The 20,479-nt window shown below is 34.2% G+C and overlaps 1 protein-coding gene across 4 annotated transcripts in view; it reads left to right on the forward strand.

Annotated features, from left to right (window-relative positions):
• Positions 1-20,479, forward strand: part of LOC130817981 (uncharacterized) — a 33,182-nt gene extending 12,703 nt beyond the window's left edge. The window contains exons 9-15 of one of the 4 annotated variants that reach the window (XR_009043901.1): positions 5,758-5,933; positions 6,522-6,683; positions 7,843-7,992; positions 14,692-14,952; positions 19,131-19,367; positions 19,577-19,650; positions 20,015-20,154. Coding sequence is in view for 2 of the 4 variants with exons in the window: in XM_057683989.1 (XP_057539972.1) it covers positions 5,758-5,933; positions 6,522-6,683; positions 7,843-7,992; positions 14,692-14,952; positions 19,131-19,367; positions 20,015-20,248 (1,220 nt within the window). In the remaining 2 variants the exon portion in view is untranslated. Of the gene's footprint in view, positions 1-5,757; positions 5,934-6,521; positions 6,684-7,842; positions 7,993-14,691; positions 14,953-19,130; positions 19,368-19,576; positions 19,651-20,014 lie in introns of all 4 variants that reach the window. The other 3 variants (XR_009043902.1, XM_057683989.1, XM_057683991.1) reach the window with 3 other exon arrangements.

Raw genomic sequence — 20,479 nt, forward strand, 5'->3', positions numbered from 1 at the left:
AGTTATCTGACTATTCCCATTTCAAAAGCCCTCTTTTTTTAACCTTTTATACTTTTCTTTTTTTTTTTTTTCCTTTCTTTTCCTTCAATGTTATTTGATTAGTGAGCTATGCCCATTTTAACTTTTCTTTTCTATTATTTAATGTCACTTTATTTTTTTTACAATCACATTATTTTATATATAAAACATTACAATTAAAATAAATTAATGTCATGACTACTTATATTTTTTTCATTTGTATTAAATAATACCTAAAATTTGAACCAAACAACTTAAGCGAACGAACAACAACCCAAAAAGGAATGTATTTTGGTTTAAAATTTCTTTAACTTGTTTCATTGATTTTAAGTAATTACATATAGGTATGCAAGCTTCCTTGTCATTGTGCTTCACTTCATCCCATCCCTAGCTTACTAACCCCATCAATGTCACATGATTTGCGATTCGCATTGATTCATTTTACGGATTCGGATTTGGATTCGCTAGTCGACATATATGTTGTTTGTTCGCTTGGGTTATATGGTTCCATTTTTAGGTTGATGATTCGTGCATTTTATTCATTAGTTTTTTCATATTATTTTATTTAAAATATTAAACATTTACAGATAAAATACTCACAAGATAAACAAAAAATAAAAATAGAATTTATTCATTTAGTCATTGCATATGAGTAGTACAAAAAATATGTCTCAAGTACTTTCCCCTTTTAAAAGGAGTTTCGAATTTTGAGAATTGTGTAGGATAACTATGCACGGTACACTAAGAGTATTTGATTCTTTTTTTCAATTTTTTCACTTCTTTCTACAAATAGTATACCATCCCCTTTCCTTCTAGCTTTACTGGAATTTTAATATTCAAATCTTGAAAGAGGTTTTTAATTTCTTCTTCCTGCTGAAGGACTATATCCTCAGTCAAGTGGCTCAAGCTTAAAAGAGGCCTTCTATGGTGGAATTTTAATCTTCAAATCACCTGTAGTCTTCAACCTTCTAATTTGATTCATCATGCCAGGGGTTTTCCTTTTATGTTTCGATTTCTTTTTTCTATTGTCCTTTTTCTCCTTTTTTTTAATTTTTTTTACAATATCTTCTTGAAGAGCAAAACCTAGAGCATTTTCCAGCGATTTCTTCTTCTTTCTCTCCTATTTTCTCATTTAACGTTGTTGGAAACCGGTTCGCTCTCATTGGCGAGTCAACTGGCGAACGAACCCCGGATTGGTTCGAGCGAACAAATCGTGATTCGTGGGTAAAACCACCAAATCATGTGACACTGAACCCCACCACCATCCCAAGTTTCAATGATGAGATATGTTGCCAGCAACATGTGTTTGCTTCACCCTTCACATTGTTTGGTTTCACTCGATTGTATGACCCAACAACCATCTCATTTTCCTGACACTCACTTGTGGATATGTTGTGTTGTACAGATTTTGTATCCTTAAGTGTTTCTTTTTTAATCCACTACAACCTTGATAACTCATAAAGGCACTTATTGCTTGTGCTTTCTTTTTGGTGGGAAATTGGTATGTAATTGGAGACCAAAAAATTTGATGAATTAGCATAATGAAGATATGTGGAGGAGGCAAATAATTGATAGTGAATTGCCTAGTTTTGTTGCTTTGACAGCATGTAGTAGCCATGTGGATGGTGGTTGGTAGAATTGAGAAAGGAAAGTAGAAAAGGTTGCTTCATACCCTTTTAATATTCTCCAGAGCTTATATACATGGTTAGAAGTTCCGTGTGTTTCTTTTCTTTTTACTTGTTCACTTGAGAATGCTTTACAAGGGCACATTTTTGTCATTTATTTTCCAAAAAACTTGTGCTAATATCTTCTTATCCAATTAAAAGTTCTAATTGATATGTGGTGTGTTATTGGGTTTCTCGTAATGTGTTTATGTTGTGGAACGGGGTCTGTGATAGAGAAGTTGAGGTCTTAATATTGTGTCTGTCAATGTATTGTAAGGATTTAAATGGTTAAATTTCGTATGTATTGGTTATTCAGGGCTGCTTCAGATTTTTTACTAAGGCGTGTTTGGCCATTAGCTGAAAAGCTAGCATTTAAGCCAAAACCATAAAGCTACTTATAGTAAGCTTCTTTGAACTCCTTATGATCATACTCTCCTAAGAGGTTCATAAATAAAAAATGGGAACTAGATATGAGGGTGAGTGTAACAACCCTAATTATGTAGGCAAAAGACCAACTAGAATTTAGCAATAGTCAAGCGGAAGCTTTATTTTGCCAACACGATAAGAGGTTATTTATACGTTGAATCAAATTTCCAAGTAAAAATGCTTAGAACAAACCATAGCAACCTGCCATATTGGTACTTTATTATGAAAGAAATTCTCAACTGTCTAAAATAGTAGGAAATTACAACAAAATTGAAAGAGTTTAGAAGTCTCAACTAAAACTTCAAATAATTCAAATTGTTTCTAACATGTCAACTAATGTCTCTCAAATGTATAAAACTAATCTTAAAAACATAATAAAGATAATGGAGCCGTACTCTTACACGGGTCCTCGATGTCTCCTCTTAACACTCCTCTGAGGTTGCATGAGAATTTACTCTAAAAACAAAACCATTCAAATAAACACAAAAGTATAGTATCGACAAAAAACTGAGTGTTTAACACTAGTGTTTGTCAACAAGTTATTAAAACCTTTTTGTTTGAAATTAGAGTCACAAACTTATTATGGAAATTTTTAAACCTTATAAAGGTACTTATCACTCATATAAACCTTATAAAGGTACTTATCACTCATATATCATCTAAGCTTACTTGATTTAAAATCAATGATTTACGAACTTTCCAAAACACTAACAATCATAAAGTCACAATTGAGTCAAATCATTTACTTTTTGAAAGTGATTTTCACAACATATTGTTGAAATGGTACTATTTGAATTCATCTTGCAACTCATTTGGTAAGCGGTCTACTATTTGTGCGACATGACAAAATTTAACCCAACCTTTGTTATGCTAAAGTCGAACATTACCTCTGTTAAGCCCAAACACGTACACAACTGTTGTTTTGACATGCTAAAGTCGAACATAACCTTTGTTATGCCCAATCACGTACACAATTGTTGTTTTGACACATATACTTAGTACACTTTTTCATTCATCATATGTATACTACACTATCATATAATGAAATTTCAAAACGTTGGTATAAACATACTTTCTTGTAGAACATAAATTAAAGCTTTTTTTCACTTAGAATAGACATATTTTTACAATATATCATAATGATAAATCAAACTTTTTCTCATGGGGTAAATATTCGTACTTGCGAAACATAATATACATCATGTATAAATCTCTTTACTATATTGATGCATCTTTCAAATCTCACATAAAATCTAACACAAATTTTTAATGAAATTTTGTCTTCCTATGCTTAACCCACTGCCACCAAGTTAGAGCCCTACCTTCCAACCGCAGCAACGCCGCGACTACCTTTTCCGTCTCATTCAGACCATAAACGGAGAAGTAGTGTTCCACCTTAGCAATCCAGCCATCGGGATTCTCTCCTTGAAACGCCGATAAGTCAAGCCGTTTTTGTCTCCAAGCTTCGTTAGATTGTATGGAGCGATCTTCCCCATGGAACTGTGGTTGGTTTGGCATTTCAAAACCACCGCCACTTATAAAATTTGGGATCGACTACCCGAAGCATGGTTTTGAGGTGTGGGCTGAATGGGACTGACCTCCTTAGCCGCCACAAGCGCCTTAATTTTCGCCGTAAGCGTCGCCAATGAGTTTTTGAGTTCCTCATGGCTTTTCGTGTTTTCTTCCTTTGACCTCCACACCGATTCCTCATGCAATGCCACAATATCTTAAATTCGTTCCTCCATTGATTCCTTTGAAGCAGGAATTGAATCTCACAATTCCTGTAAGCTTTCTTCCACAGCCTCAGTCCATTAGTTTGTGTAGGGTCCATCAGGGTTGCCAGAATACGACAGCTCTGATACCACTGTAATGCTTGCACCTACTGTAACAGAGATTTAAGGGAACAGAGAATTGTAAGAGAAAGAAAGAGAAGAAGAAGATGATGATCAAGATAGAATGCTTGTATATTATGTATACTAGGCAAGGTGCCCAACCCAACTCTTCGAGTGGTTGAGTAGCTCCTCAGTGTGAATACGTTATTTGGTGAATACAAGCATGCCTTTTCATGGAAAAATCTATCCCTATATATAGATGACTTCATAACAAACCAGGATGTATAAAATACAACGCATAACCGAATTTGTTAGAGTAGCCAACTGAAAGATTCCTTTTGCCAGGTGTCCAAGCTCATTCATTTCTGTTACTCTGCCTCTTCTGTTGTATGTAATGAGAGTGCATGGGCCTGCTGGGCTATTCATCACAAAAACATACATACATCAAAATTAACATACTGATAGAAAATTTTCATATTTGAAGAACATGCTTTTGGGATTTTTAGAAATGAATATTTTTCAAAAACTTCAAAAACTTGTTCTAAAAACACATTTAAAACTCTTCATGTAATATTCCTAGATTCCAAGTTCTGAAAGTGCTCCTTAATTTTTGATCCTACTTCTTATGTCCTAAGATCCAACTCGTACGACAAAATATATTAAAAGAATTCAAAAATTGTATTACTTTCGGATTTTTTTAAGTGTAAGCAAATTATTTCTAAGTAGAGATTGTTAGATTACCTACTCTTTGATATCGTTGTGACTTTGGAGTAGACTTTGTGTTGTGGAACACTTCTTGAATAAGTTCCACAAGTTTGAGTTGTAGGATAAGAAACAAAGAATGGAGATTGTAAGTAAATGGAAGACCAAATCTCTCATTTTTTTTCTCTATCTTGGTCGAAATTTCTTGGGCTTTAAAAGTGATGATTCTTCTTTGTTTTAGTGATAAAATACATATTTATAATAATCTTAGTTTATAAACAAGTTTTCATCTAAAAATAATTTACATGTGCTAATTTTCAACAAAACTTGTGAAATAGAGATTCTTGCATAACGTTTGCTATACCTTTGTAATTTGTTCAAACTTGGTGTTGATGGAAAGCTCTTAAAAAGTAGATTATGTTTTTGAAAGATTTGAGTTCATAAATATAAAATTTCAAGAAGTTTAGAGTAGTTTTTGAGGTGGATTTTGTTTGGAAAATACTAGTATTTTGTAGATAGATTTAGATTAAGTCATGAACACTTGGAAAATGAAATAGGTAGGTCGAATGGAGTTGGGATGACCGAAATTCATATGAGGAGGTAAGGGAGTGTTCTTGCCTTTTTCATTATTGCTTGCATGCTTGTCATGATGGTTATTTTGTTAGAACAAAGGCATGCATAGATGCTTTTAGGGAAGACAAAAACAAAAAGGTGTGTTCAAGGGGCATGGATGGCCGACCATGAGGGAGTTTTTATAATGGATTTTTGTCTCATTTGTTTGTTTATTCTGGTGTAGGAATAGATTAATATAGTGTAAGGTTTGAGTACCATTTGTTATACATAGAACTAGTTTAGGTGACATGTTGCCTTTTGTAAAAACTCACTTGTGCAGAATGAAGGAATTATATAATGGAATATCGTTATGGAAAATAATAGATGGGTTATTTATTTATTATATATACTTCGTAATATGTGGGTTGTTCCTCAACTTTAAATTTTACTTTCGAAGTTTAAGTTTGATGTTATAATTCTTAATTTACTTGTAATTTAACAATTTTGTAATTTATCGTCTTATTGGTTTGAAACGTGATGATGGTTACAAGTTAATTTTTAAGATACAGCTGGGAAGTCTCACACATATGGAGGTCAAGGCCTTGTTAGAGTTCCAAAAATATACTGGAAGTACACTCGTAAAGCTGTCCTAACAATGGAATGGATTAATGGAACCAAGCTTACTAATGAGGAAGCATTGGCAAAGCTTCATTTAAAGCGTAAGGAACTTGTTGACCAGGTATTGACCAGAAAAAGTTTGGATTATGTGTTCCAGTTTCTTTTTTTCTTATTTGCGATGACCACCTACTTTTTTATCACTTTAAAATTGTATTTTGTAGTGGTGATGTTGTATATGTCATTTTTTAAATTATAGGAGTAAATGAGCTGAAACGACAACTGCTTTGTTTCTTGATGCCTCTTGGGATTTACATTATTCAGAAGGATTTCTAATGATATGAAATCAAGAATGAGGTTTTTTAAATAGAAAATGAAACTTTTCAAATTACAAAACTTGCCCTGAGAAGTGAGAACGAACAACGGCTGTATAATTAAATGGAACCAGGTTCACGTTATAAGGAGTTATTCTGTCTGTATCTGTGATGGGTATAGTATGATTCCAAAGCTCTTCTGTACAATAATTATCTGTTTAGTAGTCCTAAAAAGGTTGAATATTTTTGGGTAGTTTTTACTATTCTAATGAAATTTTATTCAAAAAATGTGGTGTGCGTCAAATATATGCAAGTGGCCTCCAAAAATAAGTGGTTGCGGTTCTAATATGATATTTCTTTATTTTAATACTAATTGCATATTAATTTGCTTTCTTCAGGGACTGTATTGCTCTTTGAGACAGTTGCTTGAGGTGGGATTTTTTCATGCTGACCCACATCCAGGAAATCTAGTTGCTACAGACGATGGCTCCCTAGCATATTTTGACTTTGGAATGATGGGAGATATTCCACGTCATTATCGAGTTGGCCTAATTCGAGTGGTAATTAAAATTGCATTATGAGGTTCAATAAGTTACATAATATTGAACATTAGAAATATACTGCGTAAACACTAGATATTGATTTTGACTTTTGAGGAACCTTTTTTGTGGACACAAAGGCATTTTATGTGTTGGCTATAACAAGTTTCATAGCCATCTTATTGAACTGCTCTTGAAACAATAAAAATAACAAAATATCGGCGTGCTGTTGGTGAATTTAGTATTATCTGTAAAATCTAAACTCATAACAGGACAAATTTGCCTAATGGGTTGTTTTTGAATGGCTTTTGCACAATATTTTTGCAAACCGGAACCTTGAAAGTTGAAAAGGCAAAAGACAAGACTTGTTATTATTTTATCTTTTTGAAATACCCTTTTTTGCCTTCTAAACACCAATTTCAAAACTAAATTTCACTAAAAGATTACATTGTTTGGAAGCAAAGGATCTTTTAAGACAAATCTTAAAATCATCACCTTAATACAACATTTCCAGTTGTTTTTTTATGAATATCATGATTTAATTTTTTTTTATGAGATTGATAAGAATAATAGTTAAATATGGCGAAAAACTTGTGACCTACCTTTCATCCTTTGTTTTTTTTTTTTTTTTTTTTTTTTAATGTCATGAATTAATTTTATTTTTATGAGACTGATAAGAATAATATTTAAATGTGGTCCTAGCTTGATGTGTAGAAAAAGACAAAACATTTCCAGTTTGTATTACATGGTTGATACCTTTAGTTGGTTCTAATAATTTATCGTATGGTCACCAAGCGGAGTATTGTCATAGCACAAAGAGAGAATACTACATAATAGAAACTGACAGGAACCGGGAAATGCATACACAAGAGAGAGGTGAAATAGAAGGAGACAATTTAGAGATTAACATAACTTAGGAAAGGGTAAATGCATTCAAGAGGCAGGGGCTGGCTGGATAGAGGTGATATGTTGACTTTTCTGACCCTGTTGTAGGTTAGTCTAGAATTTTGGATAAATTTTGGGACATTTGTACTGTTGTGATATTCATGCTTTAGGATTTTATATCTTGTGCTCATACTTTCTTCTTTTTTTAAATCTGGTATTTGGGGTTATTGAGAGGGGTTGGGGGGTGAGACAATTCTGTGGTATTTTCTGTGACAGAATCTTTTGTTCCTTTCAGCTTGTGCACTTTGTTAATCGTGATTCACTGGGTCTCGCAAAAGACTTTTTATCTCTGGGGTTTCTTCCTGAAGGGGTTGATATCCTATTGGTTTCTGATGCTTTGCGAGCTACCTTTGGTGATGGGACCAGGCAATCTCAAGATTTTCAGGTCAGTTCGTGTGAGTTGTGATGTAAAGTTCACTTCTCTTTTGTCTATCCAGTATGGTTTTCAGTCCATGTTCACCTACGTATGTCTATTGTGGAGTTAGGATTATATATTATTTTTGTTATGGTCTATTCTTTTTCAAGAAGTTATTAGAATTGAATTGCACTTATCAATATTGAAGTGAACTTTAAGTATTAAATCTAAGTACTTATGTAATAATAACTTATGAGAATTATAGTACTATAAGTGGTGTAAAAAACTTGAACGGAACTAAACTTATCGGTGAAGAGCTAAATAACTTATTACCATTTTAACTTAACTAAATGAAAAACCGGAAAAGAACAAGCCTTTTTCTCTACGTTGTTGGACTTTTGATAGGGTTATATATTTGTTTTACTGCAAGCATACGTGTTGTAAGACAGTCTATACCCTAGGTGGACTTACAAAACAAAATGATTAAGTATTATTGAAACCGTATTTTTTGAATTCTGAATTTCTTTTGATTCTGGAGTTAAGTGAACTGAATTCTGAAGTTAAGCGAATAAAAGGAAACGTTACAAAACGGTGAAACTCAATTCGTGTACTTTTGAAAATGTTTCGACAATTGCAAGTTAAATACGGCCAAACTATTCCAAAACAGTTCCTAGTTAACACGGCCGTATTTTCACACCATGGACTGAACTCAAGACTCACTAAATAAGATACACCACTAGCAAGTAGAGGGGCTCTTGAAGGCACAAGTGTAAGCGCCAATCACACTAAGCATTAAGAACTTTTCAAATGAAATTCCAATCGAAAATCATAAACAAGGGTTTGTAACACAAAGTTTCTGTTTTCTCATTAATCATTCAACAACCTTCTAATGAACTACAAGCTTACATGTATATAGAGTAAAGGAAATCAGAAAACACAAATCTAACTAATTGAATCAATGATTTTGATGGTGATTGGTTTGGTGACTTGTCTAGATGTCTCCTTCTAGACGTGTGAGTGTTGTAACTTCTCTTACTTTCATAACCTCTTTTGCAGGGAAAACACTTTGTTGTAACCTCTTGAATCAGCAAATTAGTTTGGACCATTTAAGTACAAAGTAAATAACTCCCTTTAACTAAATGATGTTAGATCATAATTCCCACAACTTGGTAGTCACTTAGATCATTACTCCCTAGTGTAGTGTTGTAGCTTCTCAATCCTGCTACCCAAGTGTAGTCTTGTCGCTTCTTGATCCTAATTGTCTTTAATCAACTTTGACACACCAAATAAGACAAACATTATTTAAAGTCTTAATATAAGCCTAATAAGTCTTAAATAAATCGAACTGAAATTAGATAAACTAAAATCAGCTATGATCTTTGACTGATTTCATTCATGACTTGGTTGATAATGGTGGATTGAAAAGGTGAGTGTAGGTTGAGGGTAATACGCCATTGCTAACATTTCCTCGATGTTCTACGCTCGGGAGGGACACTCTGATCGTACAAGGTCTAAATGAACACATATAAAGTTGGAAAGAAAGAAGTAAGATAATGCATTCCAAGACTTCTTTTTTTTCTTTTTTTCTTTTTTCTTTTTCTTTTTTTTTTTTTTAAGATAAATGGATGTTGGAATGGAATATAGAAAATGAGTGAAAATGTTTATGAAATGTAGTTGTTACTAATTGATAAAAAATTATAGATTTTTGTGGATGATTGTAAGACAGAAATTGATAAAGAATATAAAGGATCCAAGTGTGTAGCTTGATTCAAATAAAGCTAAAATCATATGTGAGTGTTGATAAGATACACTACAACATTCATCAATGACCTCTAATGACCACTACAAACTTAGCCATTTCTTTGTAGCACAATCAGAGTAGTTGACAACCATTAATTTTCTTTGAATCCACAAAGTAGTTGATGTGACAACCTTGAACACAAATACCCACACCAACAAAAGATGTTAAGCTAGACACTATCTCTCAATTTCTTTAATCTAAGGAAAAATATATAAGACTAAGGTAGCAGAAAGTTCCATTATCAAAAATATATCATAATATGGTTTTCATATATTACAACCTAAACTATTTATAGGAAATGAAACAAAGTAACTAATATTCTGATTCGAGGTGTTTTGGGCGTCTAAACAACTCCATTACCACCTAAATAGGATTAACTCCCTTAAACCACTATTTAGGGAAGTTACATAACTTCAAGTTAACTAATTAAAGAGGTAAAATTAAATTTTAAAATAATATCTATCTTAAAGAACAAGGGTTTATAAAACAGAGTCACTAATAAAACTTCTTCCTACACGTATGATTCGGGAAGTGATAGAACTTCCCATGCTCACGTGTAACCTCGCACTTAATGTAGTTTGATTAACCTCCTTAGCGTACGCCTCTTTTTGTCTTGGATTTTGCATGGTAGTTCTACTATTTGAGTTTAAAATTTGAAGGGGAAGTTGAGCGACGTTTCTTGTGTAATCACCCATGTACTTGAAAACTTTCCATGATCTTGCATGCTCTTATTTTCAACTGTAGTCATTTTTGATGTGTCCCTTTTTGCTTCCATGCATGAAGATTATTTAACCGGTATGCATCAACATGCCATGTGTGAGGTAGTCCCAAAATGTCCAAAACGGATTAACAGCGTGTATCACGAGCCATCTGGACCTGGACCGTATATGATATTCTCATGAAGTCCAGCAACTACCTTGTGTCTCAAGGTAAGTTATACAAGGAAAAATCTTCCCCACTAGTTACGGACCTGATAACTAGGGGTGTTCATTAGCGGGTACTCGGCATTTCGGGTACCCGTAAAGCCGGGTGTCCGATTAGTTGGGTACCTTTAAAATCGGCCCGTGTCTCGTCCCAATTTATCCGCAACCGGGATAATTCGGGTTGGGACACCGGGTACCTGATTGTGTTTGTGATATAAAGTAAGGCAACTAAAAATAATTAAAAGATTAATAAATATATGCAATACAATTGAAAACCTGATATTTTGCTTCGGTACGAAACCTGATGTACCTACTATATCTAGTTGAAAACATGATACTTTTATGTAAAAGATCAAAAACTATTTGTCATAAATAAGATTGATTAAAGTTGGAATCTTCTGTTTTCCCTTATATAAGGATTAAGCTTTGAAAGACTAAATTCATCTAAAATAAAGAAGGAAGGAGACCTTTCATCCTTATATAAGGGTAAACAGAAGACTAAAATAACAAACAATCCACGTGAGGAGAGAGAAATAAAAGGAATAAAATAAATGACTAATCACTAGTCTTCAAGAGCTGTATAGTTTATGACTATTACATCCTGAAAGATGGGAAGCAATGAAAACATAATTGGTTGTTTTTAAAGAAGGTCAGCTGGGTACCCGTTAAAAATTAATTTAGGCCCATGACCCGACCCCGTTAAGGCGGGTCAGGTAGTTTTTTTGGAAATTGACCCGCCATTTATATTGCGGGTCAACGGGTCAACGGGTCGGGTCAAGCAGGTCGAGTTTTTTTTGAATAACCCTACTGATAACGACCAGCGAGGAAGTAGTGAGAAAAAATTGAAAAAGGTCATCAAAAAAATAACTCTTAACGGTAAGGAGAAAATGTGGGAAGAGGTTACTCTAACCTTTGACCTAGTTCTTACTATAAATACCATCAATGTTTGGTACGCATTATTATCTTCCCTCAAAGCATTATCTACCAAAAATGTTTTGAGATTCACTAAGCATTTATCAAGTATTTATTACGTCCTCACGATATTAAAAAATCCTACCATAGATACTCCAAGCTAAAGGCTACAGTGCCTTGGAATCGGATTATCTAGGTACTCCAACTAATATAAATACTAACTTCGACGTTGGAGATGATCCCCAGAGACACCCTCAGGCCCCTAACGTGTGTTACTTGTGCAATCATGATCTCAGGTAATACTTAGTGAAAAACGAACCAATGATTAAGTAACAATTTTTTCACCAGCAACATCCATCTCTATTTGGATTCGATCACTATTAATTTTGGTTGTGTTCGTTATCAGACAAGAACAATTTGGCGCTAGAAGGAAGGCTTGCTATTCTCTTAGCCAAAACCATCAAGTATCACCAATCTCAAAATTGAAGCTTTTTGAGATCAAAAAGCCAAAGAGTAGCACACGCTAGCCGACCCAGTCAATCATCATCCACTGACTCAAAATACCTCTGGAGAAAAAGTTGTCAACTCGAAGAAAGGACCTCAAATCCTATAGGAATTCAGTTGGGATCCCAAGAACTTAAACAGGATAACCACAACAACGAGTTAGCAGCAATAGCTGGAGCCTTATCCAACGTTATTACATCAGGAAGGGGAAGTGTTGTTTGACCAGTGAGCACACAATCAAAGAAGAATTGATCCAATTCCTATCCTATGTTTGATGAGGAAGGAGGAGATGAGTCTTTCATCCCAAATAAGATGAAAAAGGAAATTCCTTGGACACTAATGGGAAAAAATTCTCTTCCAGGAAAAGAAGTGAAAGAAATTAATTCTCAACCAAAACAAAAGGTGGGTCCTTATCGAACTTTGACCCGCTAGGGGCTTTCCTCACAAATGGGAACTCACCTGATCAAAAGTGAGTAGCAACCAATGACTAACAAGCTCCTGATTCTATAAAGTTTCAAGATAAAGTGGAGTATATAGTAGGTTAGGTGGACCTAACTCAATAGGAACCAAACGATTGGGAACTGGTAATTTGGGAATAGTCAACACCTCAAAGGGACAAATGGTCACTATTGGTGAGGACGGATGTATATATGTTACTGTCACCAAGGACTAAGGAAATAATAAAAAGCATGGGGGAAAATAGGGTACCAAAAAGATACGTCAGGCTGTCCGGACGCCATTCTACTAAGAGACAGTTGCTTCTTCAACGAAGAAAGTGAAGTTTACAGGCTCCAGCGCATTTGAGTTACAAAGGAGAGACCTGCTCTAGGTTACATCTTACAACCTTTAACAATGAAATGTTGATGGAAGTCCACACCAAAGCCATTTGGTGCAAAAGCTTCATCCTGAGGGACTACCTAAACATGCCTTTGATGACCTGGCGGAGAAATTTAAGAATCACTTCATAACCAGCGCTGGGAAAACAAACTGATCCCTAGAGACGATGGCCGTCTAGCAACATGTTGAGATTTGACAAGGAAAGCCTTCAAGTTCTGAATCTGAAGGAAAACATCCTAATCTTCAACTTTAGGTAAAGACTGGATGAAAGTAGGGCTGAGACTAGAACCTTGAAGCGCAACTAACCATTGGTCGTTCCCTAAGAATTACAAAATTTGTCCGCGCGTTTGGACGGGTAGCGGATCAGACATGTTTATAAAAATTTATCCTCGGGCTCAAATTTCCTAAGGGTCTGGAAATTATGTTTTCTAGCAAAACGCGTTTGAATAAAGTTGATATTTCATCAGCGGAGATTGCCGATTGGGGCTTGTTTACTTTTCTAATAGTGGGGAAAATTGTGGGGACAAAGAAAAAGGAGACAGAATGAAAAAAGCAAGTGGGAATTGTTTTACCAAATATTGCAATGAGGCAAATCTTATAGGAAAGCTCGAAAAAAGTAGGCAAATTACATGAGGAAAAAGGAATTATAAATACGATAAACGGATTACCTGAGAGATATTGGAAGAAAAGAAATTTTATTTTAATTACAAGCAACAACTTAGCAAGGCCTTAGTGGCGAATGAGAATTATGATAAAATTGTTGGTATTTTGGATTATTGATGGATTAAGCTTTTACTTAAACTTTGCCCTAAAATAAAATAAAAACAGAATATTTGGGATGAAATACTTAAATGGGAACCTTCCTTCAACTTGCTTATACATGAGGTGATTTGTTGCTTCCTCCATGGGATTTTCCTTTTACTTACCTATAATTTACAAAAAAATAATTGCCTATAGGCTATGTTACTTGGACTCGGGTACGGGTATCAGATACGGGTGCGGATCCTAGGATCCGGTACGACAATTTTGGAATTTTAAGATACACGGACACCATCCTAACATTGGATACGAGTACAGGGATACAGCAAAATAATTAAAAAAAATCTCATATAGCATAAAAATAATTAAAATTGTCTAAAATATAAATAATCGATAAAGTTTAAGTTTTTCATTATGCTTAAAATTAAGATAAGTAAAGAATAAAGAAAGAGTAAAGAAAAGGAAAAAAGTAAAGAAAAAGTAAAAAAATCAAAAAATGTAAAAAAGAAAGAAAAAAGTTAAAAACACTGAAAAGGTAAAAATGGTAAAAGAAAGTAAAATAAGGTAACTCATTGTGCGGACACCACAATGTGATTTCTATCATTGTAACTCAAGATTTCTTGAACATATATTCAAATTAATGTGTATATTATACCTTTTCGAACCTAATACGTACAAAAAAATATTATGATTGATGATATGGTAGAATAACAACTTACATTGAGCCTACTCTATAATTCTAAATCACTGGCGTAACGAGGTTATGGTAAGCTCAAAATGCGTCCATTATATAACGGAACGACCTCATATTTTTTCCATGGATTTCGATATTCACTAAACACTTCTTTAATAGTATATAGGTTTGGAGAGGCACTGATCAAGAAAATTGATGTGTTTTTCTTTTATTACCCTATTCTTGGTGTTCACTATGTTATTCTTCTATTGAAACTTATATGTAATTTTTTACCTTGTTTTTACACTTTTGGTTTTCAGAGCATAATGAACCAGCTATATGACGTGATGTATGAGTTTAACTTCTCCCTTCCTCCTGATTATGCCTTGGTGATAAGAGCACTAGGGTCCTTGGAGGGGACTGCTAAAGCTTTGGATCCAAATTTTCAAGTGGTTGAAAGTGCATATCCCTTTGTCATTGCTAGGCTTTTGGCAGATCCAAGTGCTGATATGAGGAAAATTCTTAGGGAATTGCTTATTTATAATGATGGGTCAATAAGGTGGAATCGTCTTGAACGTTTGGTATGGTATTAACTTAACTTTTCAATTATTGTGCTAAGCATTAATATTTATATGGCGTTCTTTGGTTTCTTCCTTGGACTTTTATTTTATTTACTCTTTTCATAGACTCATAGAGTCACAGTTATGTTTATATGATTTTTTACTCGAGACTTTTCTCCAAAACATAACAGTTCTGACTTGTTCAAATTTAGGTTATGTTTTAGGGTGCTATAGTTGGTTGAAGGAAATTTTATGGGAAAGTAGATAGAAATTGCAAGGACCCCTTTGTTTCTCCTTTTACTCTATTTTTGGGTGGGAGGATGGACTTCATTTTCTTGTTTTGATTGTTTGGGTTGGCATCTCTATTTTAACATGAAAATTTTCTAACCACCTTAGGCTTTAAATATGTTGTATCTTTTAAATCTATCCCACCATATCAGTGCTCCACAACGACACATATGGACCCTTACTCTACTGCTTTCTCATTATTGTTGCCTCTAAAACCCTTATCTCTATAGCTATTGTTAGCTTCAAGCACAGGCATACAAATTGGTGAATATTGCTTTGATTTAGAAGCCAAAACAAGTTAATCATCAAATTCCTAGATCTAGGCTAACTAATGCAATGGAAGGAAGATTCTATAGATGTGTATTTTGTTCTATACCTTCGAACAAAAAGTAAAAGTAAGCTATCCAATTAGGTGCTTGGGTCAAGTCATTTTGGGTTTTTCACATGCCTAATTTACATGTTTATTTGGTTTATCTTTAAGGTCTAGGTAATTCTTAGTGTGTTCCGTTATTGATCTTTTTGATAAATCTTGGTTGCATGATCTTTTTGGCAAAAAGAAATTATAGTGGCGGATGGTTTGTTTAAATGGAGGAAATGTTTGTGTGATAACCTCATGGGTGTGAGTGGTGATGAGTGTTTTTCAAGTTGTCTAATATGAATCTAAGAATTTGAATTTATTGATCAACTATTCATGTTGGTCCGGTGGTGATGTAGGATGTTGTCAAATGAGAATCCAATGTTGATCTTATTTAATTGAAGGAAATAAGCTTTTGCGTTTGATCAATGGATGTGAGGTCCTTTGATAGCTAGGGAATTTTGTGAGTTAGTAGGTTGACACGTGTTTTTCCTTTTTTGCTTTTTTGTAGGTTGACACGTGTATGCCCCTTGTTTGTAGGATAGCACACGGATCATGACCCCCTTCAGCGGGCTAATTCTAAAGTACACGAACCTAGCTTGAATCATGGGCGACATAAATTAAGTTTGGTTTGAGAGCTCATAGATAGTCAATCACACGCCTAGTACTGGATTATTACTAACTTTCTTGCTTTAGAAACAAACTAAGACAAAATAAAATCCTAGCTAAAGATAATTGTAACAAAAATAACTTCACACAAATGAAAGCTTCTTTAGTAGCTTGCATGGATGTTTGAGTTGTAGTCGCCACTGAGTTGATGACTTAAGGATCTTTTGAAATAGTAATTGGGGTTTGTATGTCGTGGTGCGAGCAAGTAGAGTGTCATGTTGGGGTTCAGGCTTGCACATCAATAGGGAGAACTCAATTCCCATGAATTTAGGGAATCATTGAAAGGAGTTTGGGCTTTGGGGTAGAAAATTATGACCAAACAGGGGAAAATATATGTGAAATAATGCAAGTCAAACACCCACGAATGGAAGATGATTTCTTTATCGCTTTATAAGACACTCAAGATTCAAATGGGCTCGTAATGAGATACTGGTACTTTCTCTGCTCCATTATACTTGCTACTAGGCCTCGGTTGAGTCAGGTTCAGGTTTAGATCATATAAAGGTTTTAAAACCCCTTGACCCAAACCTATTCCGTTTAGTTACTTGGGTCGAAAATCACAACCTTGACCTAATTTGGTTATGTCGATCCACTAAAACCGTTCTGAGTTTTTGTGTTTTCATTTAAGGGTTTTTTTACCATTGACTACATTTTATTTTTTAGGTCTCCATTTTAAAATTTGAGTTCATGAGTTGTTTACGTTGTATTTACTATAAAATATTCAAAAATATTAAATAAATCAAGTTCAAATTATACTTGTTGATTGACTCAATTAATTCTTTGATTAAATGGGTTGTTTCAAGTTTAAAATTTTGACCTTAACGCAACCTATTTAATAAACAAATCAAGTCGGGTCGACCAATTTAATTATTTGGGCCAAGAGTATAGCCCAAAAACTCGTTATTTCGGATCAGGTTTCATTCAGGCTTACTTGCTACTTTTCATTTTTTACGCAATCGAATGTGTTATTTTGATCATTTATATCTATGGTATTAGTTCATGTAGTCAACTCCAATCTATTGGGATCAAGGCGCTGGAATTATTGTTATATATCTTATATTTTGCATAACAAAAAATTATAAAAATTTAATATTGCGAAAATATATGGTAAGACATTTAAGAAAGATCCTACTTGACTATATTTTTTCTTACGTATTAGCCTCAATATGATGAATAATACCTAATCCCTGATGTAGCAAGTATTTCAAAACGGACTAATTATATTACATCTCAATCATTTTGAACTTCATAAATGTTGTTACACAACTGTGTTTACATCATAAAGGCTGTAGATTTTAGCCCCTCTTGTTTGTCATTTTGTATTGGCTGTTACGAATCGGACCCGCACCACTTTGGTTGAAGATTTGGTAAATTGATGCCAATGAGAGCGATTCCAAAAAATCCCAAGTGTGTCAGAACTCATATTGGTGGGGGTAGATGGATTCCCAATCAAACTTCCACCCCTTGGATGGTGGGGTCGAGGGAATAGTCAACGTCACCGCCACCATCAAAAAGCAATCTTGGCACCATCACTTCTACTGGCTTGTTGTGTATGGACATGTGAGTATGTGGATGTGACATTTGAGTGAAATTGAGTTCTTCCTTTGACAAATTCATCATTGTAATATCTGAAATATTTGGGATGGTTTATTATAGTCTAGGTCATATCATATCATTCAAGCTTGTTTTCTCTTTTACCATCTCATATCATCCAAGGTCTTGAATCATGATAGTGATTGTGATTGTGGCCTTTGCCACACATTGCAGGTTTATTTTTTGTTGTGGTTTTGTTATTTGTATTAATAATAAAGCTGACAAAGCATGATTCTTTTTATCACATCCCCATGAAGTAGCACCATGAAATAATGACACAAAGATTAAAAATGGCAGAGACAATCAAATTGTGTGAATAGTTAAAAGTAAGAGAAAATGACAGAAAATGTGTTGATAAGAATTAAAGAAATCGATGGGGACATTACCAAAATGGAAATGTTGCAAAAAAAAAATGGATTGATCAAAATAGAATTGTTGGCAAACTCATTGGGATAGTGGAAGTGTTGTTCTTCCTTTTCATAAAAAAATTTATGAAGGTACAACAATAGGGATAAGAGATCCCAAAAAAAAAAGGAACCAAACACAAGCTACTACAAGACAATCCAATCAGTTCTGCATAAACCAATAACACATTGATGCTCAAAAAGGCCATTAGCATTGACCCATAAAGTGGCTAGGGATTTTGCCTTGTTCCAAATGATATCCAAAGGTAGAAATCAATCACAACAAACTTCTTTAGGACATTTTATTCTTCCTTTATTACCCTTGTATACTTTTCTGGGACATGTTAGCTTTGATCATCTGAGAGATATGCTACAGTCCTTTCTTCATGATTAAAGCTAACATATCCCAGATGATTGTATTATCATCTCTAGAGAAGTGAGAATGTGGGTCACTGTTATGGTCTTCATCCTGTTTGTCATACACGTATACTGTCACAGATTGGATTTTCTTTTGCATTGTTCAGGAGCCCCTGTGGATGTATATCCTACAATTCTAAACACCGACGTTACGTTTGGATATAGGGAATTGGAGGGGAAGGAAGGGGAGGGATTTGGAGGGACATGCTTTCCTTTATTTGGATAACAATTTAGGAGGGGGAGAAATTTAGAAGGAGATTGGAGGGATTAATGTCCCTAATTTTGTTAATTACCAAATCTTTCCAACGTGAAAAGATTCGGAAGGAAAATGATATTTCTTTTACTCTCACTTCCCTCCCTTCATTTTTTAAAGTCATTTTCAAACTTATTTGGATAGCTTGTAGGATAAAGTATTAACTTTTTTTAATTAAATTAAATTAATTGTTGGTTCCGACTTTGCTTGTGTTTTCTAGATTGCAGCTATATCAGAAGAAGCTTCTGACTCTGCTGAGCAGCATAACAATTTCAGATGGAAATCTTTCAACATGCGATCTGTCGTTGCAGCCACAGAAGATTTGTTCTTATTTATCCTATCTGAAAAAGGATCTAGGGTGCGTATGCATCTTACAAGGGATGTACTCAAAGCAATAGATGCATTCTTAAAGGAGGCGGTAGGTGCTCAGAACTCAAGTGAGGACTCAACATCTGAGGTGAATATAGAAAATAGATTGATCCTTCCTTTCACTTAGTTGCTTGTGGACTAAAATTCTCACATCTCATTATTCAGAAGAGAGTGTTGTTGCCTTTAACTGATGAGAATAGCTAGTTAGTTGATAATTTGTAGATACAATATCCTTGAAATTGGATTTATTTGGAATGCTGTTAAAAGTAAGATTTGATGGCCTGTTTTCATGCTCAGATTTGCAATGGTTGGAAATAACCTAGTTTTTGTCTAGTTTCACCGCATTGAACTGATTCCTAAAGAACGTTTAGGTATATTCTCTTCCTGTAAAGTTTATTCAGATATTTGTTAAGGGTTATGAATCTTGTTATATATGTAGCCATATATACAGGCATTAAATACATTTCTGAGAATAGTATCAGCTGAAAATGCATGGCAAAATCATATCATTTTTTATATGCATGTAAATCAATGTTTTTCATTTTTAGCTATGAAGTATAATACAATAATTTTCAATAGATTATAGCTTCCTTTTAAAAATTTATGGCATCATATATAGTTTCAATCTGGATATATGTTTTCTTTTTTTTTCATGAAGAAGGCATAAGTAATTTTTTTGTATACTTGGTTCTTCCCTTACCGTAACTCTGCTTTCAATTTCTTTTGTTATTGCAGGGCCAGACGACAAGGGTATCGAACGGCTTCAAGTATTTCTGGCAGGCAGTGAAGAAGTCTCCAGAAGCTTGGATGTCTATGCTAGCTCGCTTGTGCTTAAAACCAGAGTTCCACATGTTCATTTTTGATATAGTTTTGGTCTCGACGCAACATTCTAGTCGTAAAGTGCCTGAGACTCTTTGGATAAGTATTTCTAACTTACTTCACAGTTTGGTAGATAGATCCAAATCTTAACCAGGAGTATGAGATGCTTAAATGGCTGAGACTCTAGAAAAACTAGGGTATGCAATGTATATAGAAACAATATGTGTAGTTTAAAGCAATTTAAGCCAATAAAACTAGACTCTGAGCTTAATATAGATGACATTTTTTTCACTTTATTAATATTCTATCAAATGTAATCAGAGTATTATTTCATGGTTGGTTGATAGGCGTAAAAGGGTACATAAATGGTGCCTTTCTATA

Source organism: Amaranthus tricolor, chromosome 7 (genome assembly GCF_026212465.1).
Source record: "Amaranthus tricolor cultivar Red isolate AtriRed21 chromosome 7, ASM2621246v1, whole genome shotgun sequence".
NCBI lineage: Eukaryota > Viridiplantae > Streptophyta > Magnoliopsida > Caryophyllales > Amaranthaceae > Amaranthus > Amaranthus tricolor.